Source organism: Chelonoidis abingdonii, chromosome 4, assembly GCF_003597395.2.
Source record: "Chelonoidis abingdonii isolate Lonesome George chromosome 4, CheloAbing_2.0, whole genome shotgun sequence".
Classification (NCBI taxonomy): Eukaryota; Metazoa; Chordata; order Testudines; family Testudinidae; genus Chelonoidis; species Chelonoidis abingdonii.
The window spans coordinates 125,681,096-125,693,709 of record NC_133772.1 but is presented as its reverse complement, the minus strand read 5'-3'; the positions used below and the strand labels follow the sequence as shown (position 1 = coordinate 125,693,709).

Below are 12,614 nucleotides of genomic sequence, written 5' to 3'. Positions count from 1 at the left end.
GCGCACTGCGTGTAAACTGGAATTTCAGATTGCGATTTAAGGAGTGTTAAGCAGTTCAGTAGAAGCACCAAGGACGAATACGTGAACAAGCATTGAGATAGCGAAATTCTGCAGCATGCTGTTCTGTTTGTAACATGACTGGAAAGGCCAATGCAGTCCGAGGGAATTACGGGTTTTACCTCTGTGCAACAGTTTCACTTTACATTACATTTGGAAATCTGCATGAACGTCACATCTAAACGCCGTGTGTAAGAATTCATAGCCAGAACTCCGGTCAAATATTTTGGTTGCAATTGTGCGTGTGTTTGATTTTTAAACACCAGAAAGAAATTAGTGATCTGCAAAGTAAGCAAAGGCTCAATGAAAGAAACATTCTAACTAATATTGTGATTTATTAATAAAAAGTGAATACTAGATCTTCCCCTCCCCTCAAAAAACCAAACAAAACAACCCAACCATGTAAGCCTTTTGCTCATATTAATAGCCTCCTGGTCTAGATCATTTTCATATGCAATTTGAAATGGTTGAATACTGAAGGGAAGGGATACAAATAGGCTTCACCTAACATTAATGAGTACACTCTTTGTTGAGTAAAAATAATTTGTTCCTCGTAAACAGATCCTAATGGCTTGTTTTCATTTCATGCTTACAATTTCCTACCTTCTTTGGTAGAGAGTTGATGGGGCAAATAGTCTAATCTTATTCAGTTTACCTCCTGTGGATTCCTAGTGACAGTCGTGACAGACCAACTATTCTGCAAATCACAAGAGCCAGCTACTAGGAGAGACAAACGTCTTTAATAAACAGTGTAAGGGAATTAAATCGCGCCCTTTACATGTAATGGGCATGAAGAATTCAGTACTGTACAATCGCTGCTCCAGAGACTGTGTTTTCTAGGATAGAAAATAAATGATTCTTTCCTGAAAAGGAAAAGCGGATCTTAATGAATGAAAAGCAACTCTGAATCCCTACCACTCAGTGTGTTTTTAGATGACAGATTATTATTATTACTAAAATGTTCCGTTTCTGCACTGTTAATAGCTGTCTTGCTTGCTTTTTTAAAAAATGTTTAGAACAACTGTCCAAAGAAATAATCGTAGTAATTTTTTAAAAAGGTAATTTATTCTGTGTGAGACGTTGTGCTTTTAGAAAACAAGGCACACTACGCATCCCTTTTACTCTGAGTCAAAGAAGCCAAGACCCAAACCCTATCCCAGAAACACACATGCACAAATTATGGCGCAACTCTGTCGCAGTTTAATTCTTTTTAAAGATTTTTTGTAAGTGTTTCCTAACCAAATCCAAGCATAAATAATAACTCTGAGCCGCAGACAGAGGAAATCACACCTAATAATGTGAACCAACACGAGGACAGTAGGTGCATAATAGACAGGGCTAGGAGCTGCTAACCTCTTCTCCACAATGGCATTAATCAGATTAACCTGGGCAATTAGCCGGTGCAGCGGAGAGATCAAGCCTAAATCTGGGGCCTTTTCACAAAAAAAGAAAAAGGAAAAAAAAAAGTCCCACTAATGGAAAGGATTAAGTTAATTTCATTAATTCTCAATACACAGCTCAGGCTCCTTTCACTCCTTTGTGTACCCCTCTCCCGGCTCCACCTCTTCCCTCCCCCATCCCCAAAATAAAGTCAAATCTGGTTTTGTTTGTCATCTGCCTATTACCAGGAACTAAATCCAGGATGACGTCGCCTGGGTATAAAAAAGGGAAGAAGTTCAGATGGATTATACTCCATGCAGCCCTCTGGGTTGAGATCAGTAAACAGGCGAGAGTAGAGGGGGGAAAGTTACAGAGCAGTCTCCTGCGAGCGCGCGCGCGCGCACTCACACACACACACGCGCGCGCTGCCTTCGGGAAAAGATCAATTTCTTTCGCTCTGATCCCCTTGAAAGTCTCGGAAAAGTTTCGGTTTCGTCCCTCCCTGCCCGCCCCTGCAGAGTTCGGGTAATGCCTGCGGGTATGTTCACCATCGACAACATCCTGGCCGCCAGACCCCGCTGCAAGGAGTCGGTCTTGCTGCACCAGGGCGCCGCGCCTGTGGTGTTCTCCAACCTGCATGGGGACTCCCTGTACGGCACCGATTACAGCGGATTTTACTCCCGAGCGGTGGCCCCCGCTTCCAATCTTCCCGCGGTCAGTGGATCTAGGATTGCCTACAACAACTACTACTACGGGCAGCTGCATGTGCAGGCGTCCCCCGTGGGTCCTTCGTGCTGTGGGGCCATGCAGCCTCTGGGCGCGCAGCAGTGTTCGTGCGTCCCTGCAACAGGTAAGCAAGCCCAGGTGCCCGTTCGTTCTCACCTAGCTGGGAGAGCCCGGGGCGCTTTACCTGGGGGGGGGGGGTTGAGATTGTTCGCGAGGCGGGTGCCTGGCTATTTGTGTGCTTGATGAGCCAGCTGTAAACAGCGTTTGGGTCTCTGCCCCTCCGAAAGGACTAGGAATCGCAGCGAAGTACTGTCACCCTGGCAATTCCCTGCACTGTATTATGTCTATAGGACGCGTCTCACTCAGCCCCATTCTAATTTCGGATCGTTTGGCACCGGGGTTCTTTGTTTCGGGCTCAGAGGGGAATCTCGGGTTGTGTCGGTGGGTCGGTGTGAGAGGGAAAGGGGAACAAGTTTTTAACGGAGTGATCTGCTCTTGATCTCTCCGTCCAATGCAAATAGTGTGGTCGTCTTCTCTCTAGGCTACGAGGGTACTGGGTCAGTCCTGATGTCGCCTGTGCCCCACCAGATGTTGCCGTATATGAACGTGAGCACCTTGTCCCGGACTGAGCTGCAGTTACTGAACCAGCTGCACTGCAGGAGGAAAAGACGACACCGAACTATTTTCACTGACGAGCAGCTGGAAGCTTTGGAAAACCTCTTCCAGGAAACTAAATACCCAGATGTGGGCACCCGGGAACAGCTGGCCAGAAGGGTGCATTTAAGAGAGGAAAAAGTGGAGGTATTTTCTCCTTTATATTTAAAAGTTAACTGAGTCTCCGTTCCTAGTCTAGCTGCAACCATCGCCGCGCGTTGTCCAAGGCAAGCTGATGGAAGAGCACGCAACAGGTTTACTAGAGGGGCAAAAAGTTTAGCTCTTAAACGTACCCGTCTGCACTCGGATAAGTAAACCGATCACTCAGATAATTAGCAAATTTCGGTAAGGGATCACCCCTCTTTAAACGCGGCAAACCTTAGACTTGAAATATCCCTGACCGATTGTAATTACTCTGCTTTTCCATTTAAACCGAACCAAAGCAAATCGAGTCAAAGATGTGCGTGCCACGCAGAACTGGTGTCACGCGTTCGGGCTGAAAAGGGTGCCTGTCTGAACAAAATGTTGTTTGTTACTACTATAATGATTTGATTTATTGCAATGACAGGTTTGGTTCAAGAACCGCCGGGCAAAATGGAGAAGGCAAAAGCGATCCTCTTCCGAGGAGTCAGAAAACGCACAGAAATGGAATAAAGCTTCCAAAACGTCCCCAGAAAAGAGGCAAGAAGAAGGGAAAAGTGATTTGGACTCCGATAGTTGATACCTTGCAAATGGACCCTTGTCGTGGACTCTGGGACTTGCACAAAAGGATGCTACTTGCACACACTCTGCCTTGTTGGAGGGAAAAGAGATCTGTATATAGTGTACATTACCCCGAGGTGATTGCTTGTAAATAAAGTAAGTTGCGGAGGTGCTGCACAGGTATACCCCGGCCCCTTTATTTATCTTTGTGCTATTTACAGATACTTTAATCCGATGGTAGCGACATATTTTTCCTTGATCTAAAAAAAGGGGCGTTTGCAGTTATTTATTTACCAGGGTTTGACTAGTTTGGAAAGAGTGGAAGATACGGTGTTGTAAATGGTGCTAATTTGTAACCGATTAATCCCTAATTTCAGCGTGTGAAGTGATGTTTAAATTTATCAGGAGGCGCGAGACACGATTAAAAAAGAAATCAAAACTTTTTTTTTTTTATTTTTTAAGTACGGGCAACGGAAGAATCCAATTGTGAACAGTTGCAACTGTCTAAATGCACCGTAACGGTTTGGTGGGTTTCCTTCACTAATGGTTACTATCGTCCCATAGCGGTACCAGTCATTGCCGAAGCTGATGGTTCTTTACAAGGAGCACCCAACAATCAATCATGTGGTTATTAAGCTTGTCTGCAAAGCTCCCCATGCCCTCATATATCAACTAGAGTGATTAATGCTTAACCTCAACCTGAAGCGCTGGTATCAGTTTTTAAATGGGTACTGTGTTAAGTGCCCGCTTGCAGGGTCTAGCGGGGGCTGCTCTGGAAGTCAAGGGAGGGCAAGCAAGCAAGCCAGCCCCCAGAAGAGCGCACGGCCATTTTCAGAGCAGCTCGCTGATGCTTGGCCTCAAGCTGGCAGGAGAAGGAGCTGTCCGCTGCCAGAGCCCAGGGCGGGGCCGCTGGCTAATACAGTGTATGTAAATAGGGCACGGCCCCCGCCCCTGGATCTGGGCAGATGAGGGGCTGGGGGGGGGGGCTCTCCTCGCTGTTTGGAGGGTGCGGCCCGGGGAGCGCTTTGTGGATTCGGCTCAACTGGCGGCCTTGGTTAGGCCGGACAGGCCCGCGGGCCTGACCGAGCCGGGGCGCAGCGGCTTAGCAGCCTGCAGCCAGCCCTGCGCTCCAGCCTCTGGCCAGGCTCCGGGCGCTCTGCGCCGCTTGCCACGCAGGCTGCGGCCTCTGAGCAGAGCGGGCAGTAGCCCAGCACCCCACCCTGCGGCGCAACGGGCCCCGCGCCGACCTCTGCCCCGCCAGGGTGGGGGCAGCGATGAGGGCAGGGACACTGGGGTAGAGCGTGGCTTCCCCGCGGTGAGCTAAGCCGGCCGCAGGGCGCCCCACGTGCTGGCAGCTCTAAGCCATTCCCCGGGAGGCGCCGCTCCCTGCAGGGGTTGTTTCATGTGCCATGTGCTGGCCGGGGCTCCCCCCCTCAGCTGTTAGCCTCCGGCAGCCCTGCTCGCAGGTGCGAGGAGCCCGGGGCACGCCTGGCGTTAGGGCTCGTGTCCTGGCAGGGGCAGCAGGTGTGACGGCCCCGCTCCGAAGCGCCCCATTTCCAGCGCCTGTGGGTGAGGAGGGTCCTTGGTTCATTGAGTAACGTGTCCTGCGAGCCTGGGGGAAGCGGGCGGGACGAGCACCTGGAGAGCTGGCTGCCTCGCCGCGGGGCTGGCTCAGGGCTGCAGAACAACTAGGAGAATGCTTCAGCTCAGGCTGGGTTACTCTTCATGGCTTAACCAGAACTGACTGACTAAAAGCGATCAGAGAGACAAGGTGGGTGAGGTCATGTCTCTTATTGGACCAACTACTTATCCTGGGAGCCACAGGGCTACAACTACACTGCATATAATAGTGATTTGATCCTTTCTTCTGCCAATAGTGTCATGTTTTGTAATGCAATATTTGTAAATCAATTCGCTCAGCTCCTCTGTACTGTCACAAACCACAGTGGAGCTAGAAGCCATGGCACTAGGAAATATTTTCAGGTAAAGCAAATGTAGCCTCCCCTTTGTTTGTTTGTTCTCCCAGCTCTCCTCTCTCTTGCTTTCTGGAGAGAGATGCTCCTTTGAGTTTCCAACCAGTTTGTCTTTGATCCCCATTTATGAGAGTTATTTCACTACACTGATATTGCTATTGATACAACTCGGATAAGTCACAAACAAGAGGAGTTATGAACTGAATAGGGGATATTTGGTAGGAAGGTGCTAGTCGCTCTTTACCCCACTGAGACAACAGAATCATAACTGGTCTACAGTTGCTCCCTAATCTCCTTGCATTGCTCAGTTTGTGCACACCTCACAGTGGAGACTTCCACTCTGTCCCTTAAGATCACATCCATTTGTGTTCATTTCCCCCATGCCTGCTACCTGACACACCCAACATCACTGTCCTCATCCCTGTTGAGTCACACAGTCATCTCCCACCCATACATGCTTCCCTGCTGTAGCCTTTTCCCTCTAAAATTCCAAGCATTGTTACCACCAGTTCAGCTCCACCGGTGATATCAATGGTAGACCCGCTAGTGTAGACAAGGCACTGGTGTGAGCTGGTAGTCCCACCATTGCTCCCACTGGTGTAGCTGTCCAGGTGATGGCAACAGTGGGTAATTTTAGCAGGGGGTGGTGGTGGGAAAGGGTAGTATAGATACTCTAACACCTGTGCTCAAACATCTCCCTCCATTCATGGTACACCCAGTTTTCCTATGTGTGTTCCTTCATGGCTTCCTCTATATCAGAGTTTATTTAAATCTCCCACTGTAGAAGTAGCATGGTGCAGCTCTGCTGGTATTAGTGCAACAGTTGGCAATTTTCCCCAAAATTGCCAGTAAAGACAAGATTCCTGGTGCTCTTGCACTCCCCTTTTGATGAACCTAACTCCTCTTTCCTCTCTGGTGAGATGCCAGAGTAGCCCCCATCCCACAGTGAAGAAAAGAAATAGGAGTGGCCTCACATGACCCAATCCTCAGTGGGTTGATTTCTATCTAACCACCCCCATAGAAGAAAAGGAGAAGCTGATCCTGCCTTTCCCACTGAAGAGAAGAAGCAAAGGGGGTATCATTTCCCAACTGATGTTTCCCCATCAGTGCAGACACTAATATGTGTCTGCAGAGCTAATGTTATGCTTCTAAAAGCACAGCAATAACACACCAGACATATACATTACCTGTGTAAAACTGGATTGAATGTACAGCTCAGCATCACTGAAACTAGGTTGCAAAATATGGGAAGTGATGGTTTATGTGTGGGGAGGTGTTTTTTGGTAAGGTATATGCAGGAAGCCTAATTGGATGGATGTTTAATTTCCCCATCCCCCTCCCCATATATTTAGCCACTATTATGTTTTAGTGGGCATGTTCATACTGCATGTAATAGTGAGATATAGAGGAAACAGTAGTATAGCCTTGATTTTGCAAACGTTTATGCAGTGTCTTAACTTTATGCATGTAACCAGTCCCACTGACAACTTGTTACTGGTGTAAGTTTGGGAGTAAAAATGATTTGAATGGGTAAAGTATGCCTTTTTAAAAACATGTATTTTATTAAAATGGCTTGCTACCTCTTGACAAGAGAGGGTTCTAAAATGTAGTTACTGTAGGCTTGAGCCTTCAAACACCAATACACATGTTTAACTTCATACATGTGAATACTTTCATTAAAGTTAATGGCATAAATATTATTAAAAAATCTAATTGAAAGTCAGTTTAACTCCTGAACGAAACCATGTGGGTTAAATTCTTAAAAGGGAGAAGGAGGAATTGTTCTTCATTATGTGTAAAGAAAGCCTGGCAAGTTTATTTTGTAGCCATGTTTTTACAGCAGAAAATCTTGTTTAGCCTGCAAGACTGATTGCTGGAGAACTAGTGAAATGAGGGCATCACAAGAATCAGGAGAGTGAATGGCTGAGCAGTTGAGAGGGATGGAAACTTCTTTAGTCAAACTCCTTAACACTCCTTGGTTCAAATTCTTACTCATGTTGAATAGTATCTTACTCCATGAATAGTTGCATTGACTCAGATGGCACAACGCTTGGTGAAAGATGTAGGTAGGAGTGACAGAATCTGGTCCTTTATGTTTTGTTTAACAGCTTTCAGTGATGAGCGCAAATGATATTTCTCCTCTGAGACATCCAGCAAGGATTCCAGCAAAACTAGGAGCGATCAAAATTGATATTCCTGCTATTTGTAAGGAAAAAACAAGTGTCTGTGTAATCTTGAGAACAAAACACCTTTCAGAGCCTCTTTATGCATTACAACTAGGCTTGGGAAGGATTAGATTGTACCGTTTTTACAGTAAATCTTGACTTTACCATATGTACACAAACTGATAAAAATAGTCCCATTGATAATAATTGAAATGGAAAAGATAGGCAAAGTAAGAAAAATACTGCTTGTGAACTTATTAGTTTGATTTGAGATATCTATTTTGTATATTTTAACTTGATGTTGACATTTTGTATTGTAGCAGTTATAAAGCTTTAACGTTTTCAATCTCAGCATCTACTGTCGTGAAATTATTGTTTGACTCTCCCCATAATTTCCTACAATTGTGAAAATTTAGATTGGTTTTGTGTGACCATGAAAATTTAAATAGGTAAAAATTGAAAAATGTTTATAACAGATATCCATCAAAATTATATAAAAATTGAATTTTGCCAAGCCTAATCATAAAGGAGTTTAGAAAAAGATCAATTTAAAAAAATTATCTGTAGGTCCCCTTTAAATTCTTCTAATTAGAGTAGTCAAGATTTGACCCTAATTGTTTTAATCTCACTCTTTCCTATATATTATAGTGGAAACTCCACAAATTAACAAGACAATTTTGCACCAGTTCAGAGAGCCTGCAATTTCTATTGATGTAGTAGCTAAAACATGAGGGATCTGAATCTTCTGCTGCAAGATACAAGTGAGTACCATGGAAGCTCTAAATACCTGCACAGAAAGGCACATTCTGTTTTCAGTTACATTGACTTTGAAGGAGTTACTACAGAGTCATACTGGTATAACCACAAATATACTTTAGCTCTGTGGAGTACTAACAAATAATAGGATAGTACATCAGGGAGATAGATAATTAGGTCCTATATTCATACAAATATACTAATTAGTACTTTGCACTTCTCCCTCTGTTCCCTGATATATATGGGCATAATCCTATCAAAGTTAATGGAAATGTTGCTCACATATCTGAGAGTGTGACTAAACCCAAGAATCTCAAATTGTTTTACAAACATCAATTAGGCAAGGCTTGCATTATCAGGGTGAGGAAGAGTGAGGGAAATGAGGCAGGATATAACTCCCGGGAGTTAGGGGCCTAAATATCTTTGTAATCCCACCCACAGTGGTTAAGTGACTTGCTCAGAATAACACAGGAAGTCAGTGGCAGACCTAAAAATAGAGCCTGATCTCACTTAAGTCTTACCTTGATGAGCAAAAAGACTGCTTTCAGTTTTAGCCTGATCTAGACCTAAAAATTACATCACCCTAGTTACATCCTCAGGGCTGTGAACAATTTTGCACCCTTTGCAACGTGGTTATATTGACCTAACCCCCACTGTCGATGCAGCTAGAACAATGGAATAATTCTTCCATTGACCTAGCTACTGTCCCTTGGAGAGGTGGATTTACCACAGCATAGGAAAAATTCCTTCTGTCACTGCAGGAAGCGTTTACATTACAGCACTACAGTGGCACACCTGGAGCGCAGTAGCTGTGCCACTGTAGTGTAGACATACACTATGTTGGCTCAATGAAATTAGTCTGACATGACTGAAAAGTCCTGTTAACATTTGTTAAGATGCAGGCCAAGTCATAGTGTAGCCAAGATGGAGATGCTTACACTGGTGGACTCCTTTGACTTTAATGAAGTCGCTCATGATTTACACCAGTGTAGGTTAGTTCACAGTCAGTGCCCACATCTCATGTTTTTGTTACAGCACTATCCTTTCTCCATGACCTATTAAATTAAAATAATTTCTAAATATTTTTCATTATACAATAAAAATAAAAAGGAAATTAATAATTTGTTATTAAGGGAGGATGGCATATAAAGGGGTCAGTGATGTGTTGCTGCTTCTCCTATTTCCCCTTGCACCCTTTTTTGAATAATGGTATAGACAGGTTGCTATTTTTCAAGCTTAGCAACACTGTGGAGGACAGAGAATTATTTCAGACAGTACTAAGCATGGATAGAAATAATCAGATAACACTGAGAAAAGGAAAATGTAGACCAAATGTCAAGACAAACTTCTTGATGGTGAGATGTGTTCAGGAGTGGAATATTCTTGCAGGGGACATTTAAGACTAGAATTGAGCAAACTCTAGTAAAGGTGCAATATGGAAGCATTATGCTCAATGGAGATGGTTTAGGAAACTTTAGGTCATCTAATAGGTCTTTTCCAACTCTAACTCCTCTGATATATCTCTCATACATATATAATCTATGCTCTGTTGGCATATTCATTATCTGAGTTTTAAGTGATGGGAATGTTTTTTCATCATTGTGGTAATCAGTGTTAGAAAGTACAAGCGAGATTCTCAGCTGGTGCAAACCAAATGACACCATCTGAGAATCTTAACTCTACTTTATATTTTCACTAGTGTTTGAGTTCAAAGCATCCTCGTAACTGGATCCCAGGAACATAAACTGTATCAGCTTTGTTTTACAAGTAACATATGAAAGAAAGACACATTTGAAGAAGTGGAATTTATAGAAAAATTGCAGCATTTTAAGGTAGATAGGATACTGGGCTAGATGAAACAATGATCTGAGCCAGTATGTTCATTCTTATGATCTCTAAAATTTGTGTCTGAGTGTTTGCATGTGCAGATATTTTTGTGCTACAGTTGCATGTATGTGCTCTGAGTATTTGGATCATTAGCTAATTAGTGCACCACAAAAATCTGTTGCCTATACATGCAACATTAGAGACTGTCATGGAAAATTGCTCCGTCACTTTATTTTAAACCACGTTTACTAGAAATGGGCCCAAGGCACAAAATTCAGACTTTGAATATCCAGAAAAGTGTGTGTTTATTTGTAATACTAGTAATGATTAGAATAATTCTCTTGACTGCTCTCTCTCTTCAGAGATTTTTCTAGCACCTGTCATATAGTAATCTCAAAGTGCTTTGCTAACATTTAGGTCCAGATTGTGACCCTGACTAGCCTTCTGCTACCTTCTTCCCCTGTACAGGAAGAAGGAAGCGTAAGGAACCCCCTTACTTCTCTGCATGAGCTAGGCTCCTTGCATGAAGCAATGCAGACAGGTACAGGAGCCTCCAAAGGACTGCTTGTCATAGCTTCCTACTCAGATTTGAACCTTAGCGTTCATAAACTGAGAAGCTAGCATATCAGATCTAAGCTTAATTACCAGCTTAGATCTGATATCGCTGCCACCAGCCAGGAATTTCCAGGGCCTGACTCCCTCTCTGGTCTCCCAAAACCTTCTCTGGGGGACCCCAAGACTCAGAGGCCCTGAGTCTCACACCAAAGGGAAAACAAGCTCCTCCCCTTGTCTCTCTTTATCTCATCCAGCTCCCCCTCCTGGCGTTTATCCTCGGGCATACTGCTACTTTAAAAACTCCATTGAATGCAAAACAGAGAGGGTAATTTAACCTTCCCCCTCTTCTTCCCTTGAGGCTATGCAGAATTCAAAAAACCTAGTCAAGCTAACACAAAGAGATTTTCTCTTCCCTTCGTCCTTTAGCCTACCCAGAGAAAAAACTCAAACAGGTTTTAAAAGAACAGTTTTTATAGAAAAAAGAAAGAAAAGGACATAAAATATTCTCTGTATCAAGGTGACAATAATAACAGGATCAATATTGCTTAAAAGAAAAAAATGAATAAACCGACTTATTCAAAAAGAATTACAATTTAAACATTCCAGCAAACTACCACACATGTAGATCCAACAAAAATACAATAAACAGCCTATGTTTTTTCTCCTTTGTACTCACAATTTGCAACTGAAGATTAGAAGCTTGAAGAATAGAAAAGAGCCGCTCGTTCGATAGTTAGCCAGACAAAAAGACAACAGACCCAAACATTCCGTGCCCTGAGCTTTGAAAAATCCAGTTTCCTGATTGGTCCTCTGGTCAGGTGTTTGGTTCCCTTTGTTAACCCTTTACAGGTGAAAGAAACATTAACCCTTAGCTATCTATTTATGACACTGCTCTTCCCTTTTCTGTGCATGTGGGTAGAGCCTTGGCTCTACCTTATCTATATGTTTGCCAGCATAGCCGAGCTGGCACACCAGGGAAGTAAGCTGTGTCATGTTTAGGGCTGATGCAGATGCCTTCTCCCCCAGAAGAAATGGGGAACCAGGAGCCAGATGGTGACTCCAGATATGTCTACACTGCAATGTGAGCCCTGAGTTAGTAGAACTCAGATTAGCAGACCCTGGGTTTGTTAAACTAGAGCTTGAGCTTCTATACTCATTTGTAACTTCAGGTTAGGAATTGTTGAACTCTGGGTCTTCCCTGACACACCCCCCTCGCTGCCCCCGGCCCTGCCCCCACTCCACCCCTTCCATGAGGGCCCACTTCTTCCCACCCCTTCCCTGCCCCCATTCCAACCCCTTTTCTGAAGTCCCCACCCCAACTCTGCCCCCTCTCTGCCCCCAGAGGGTGCGTGAGGGGTGTGGTGGGGGCTCAGGGCAGGGAGTTGAGGAGAAGCAGGGGGTTGGGGTCTAGGCAGGGGGCTCAGGATGCAAGGAGTGTGGGATGCAGCAGGGGGCTCAGGGCAGGGAGTTGGGGGATGGGGTGCAGGAAGGCTTTGGGCTCTGGGGTGGCAGCGGCGCACACAGGGCCAGGGCAGGATCCCAACCCCGGCCTTGCTCCGCTCCGGGAAGTAGCTGGAACCATGTCACTGCGGCCCCTGGAGGAGGGAGATGCAGGGCTCTGCACGCTGCTTGCCGCTCCTCCAGGTACCTCCCCCGAAGCTCCCATTGGCCGCGGTTCCCCGTTCCCTGCCAATGAGAGCTGCGGGTGTGTGTGTGTGTCTGTGCCTAGAAGCCAGGGCAGCATACGGATGGAACCGTCTGCTCCCCTCCCCCAGCTGCTTCAGGGAGCAGTCCGAGGCTCGAGGGGGGCAATCCTGTG

General features: G+C 45.0%; 1 protein-coding gene and 1 long non-coding RNA gene across 2 annotated transcripts in view; both read left to right on the top strand.

Annotated features, from left to right (window-relative positions):
• The first annotated feature begins 1,965 nt into the window (after positions 1 to 1,965).
• On the top strand, positions 1,966 to 3,547 carry GSC (goosecoid homeobox). Its single transcript, XM_032772070.1, has 3 exons — positions 1,966 to 2,287; positions 2,705 to 2,964; positions 3,386 to 3,547. The coding sequence occupies exons 1-3, from the start codon at positions 1,966 to 1,968 to the stop codon at positions 3,536 to 3,538; spliced, it is 735 nt and encodes a 244-aa protein (XP_032627961.1). The 3' UTR covers positions 3,539 to 3,547.
• Positions 3,548 to 4,363: 816 nt separating this feature from the next.
• LOC142046786 (uncharacterized) overlaps positions 4,364 to 12,614 on the top strand; it is a 47,115-nt gene continuing 38,864 nt past the window's right edge. The window contains exon 1 of the long non-coding RNA XR_012655833.1: positions 4,364 to 4,442. This is a non-coding gene — a long non-coding RNA (uncharacterized LOC142046786). The remainder of the gene's footprint in view (positions 4,443 to 12,614) is intronic.